Consider the following 372-nt stretch of genomic DNA (forward strand, 5'->3'; position numbering starts at 1 on the left):
AGATGCCTCAACCTCCAGTGTGATGGTTTTTCCTGTTAAGGTTTTAACGAAAATTTGCATACCACCGCGAAGTCTCAAAACTAAATGCAATGTGGATTCTTTCTGAATGTTATAATCAGAGAGCGTGCGACCATCCTCGAGTTGTTTTCCGGCAAAGATCAACCTTTGCTGATCTGGGGGGATTCCTTCCTTATCCTGAATTTTGGCTTTGACATTCTCGATCGTGTCAGACGCCTCAACTTCCAACGTGATGGTCTTTCCTGTCAAGGTTTTGACGAAAATCTGCATACCTCCGCGAAGTCTCAAAACAAGATGCAGGGTGGATTCCTTCTGAATGTTGTAGTCAGACAGTGTGCGGCCGTCCTCGAGCTG

At 45.7% G+C, this 372-nt stretch overlaps 1 protein-coding gene across 1 annotated transcript; it reads right to left on the minus strand.

The window, feature by feature from the left end:
* Positions 1-6: 6 nt before the first annotated feature.
* Positions 7-369, minus strand: LOC105461690 (ubiquitin-like; the record flags this gene model as incomplete). Its single annotated transcript, XM_011708201.1, has 1 exon — positions 7-369. A coding segment is annotated over one exon (363 nt), but the record flags the coding sequence as incomplete, so codon positions are not given.
* Positions 370-372: the final 3 nt, after the last annotated feature.

This window comes from Wasmannia auropunctata, unplaced genomic scaffold (genome assembly GCF_000956235.1).
Source record: "Wasmannia auropunctata unplaced genomic scaffold, wasmannia.A_1.0 LD280595.1, whole genome shotgun sequence".
Lineage (NCBI taxonomy): Eukaryota > Metazoa > Arthropoda > Insecta > Hymenoptera > Formicidae > Wasmannia > Wasmannia auropunctata.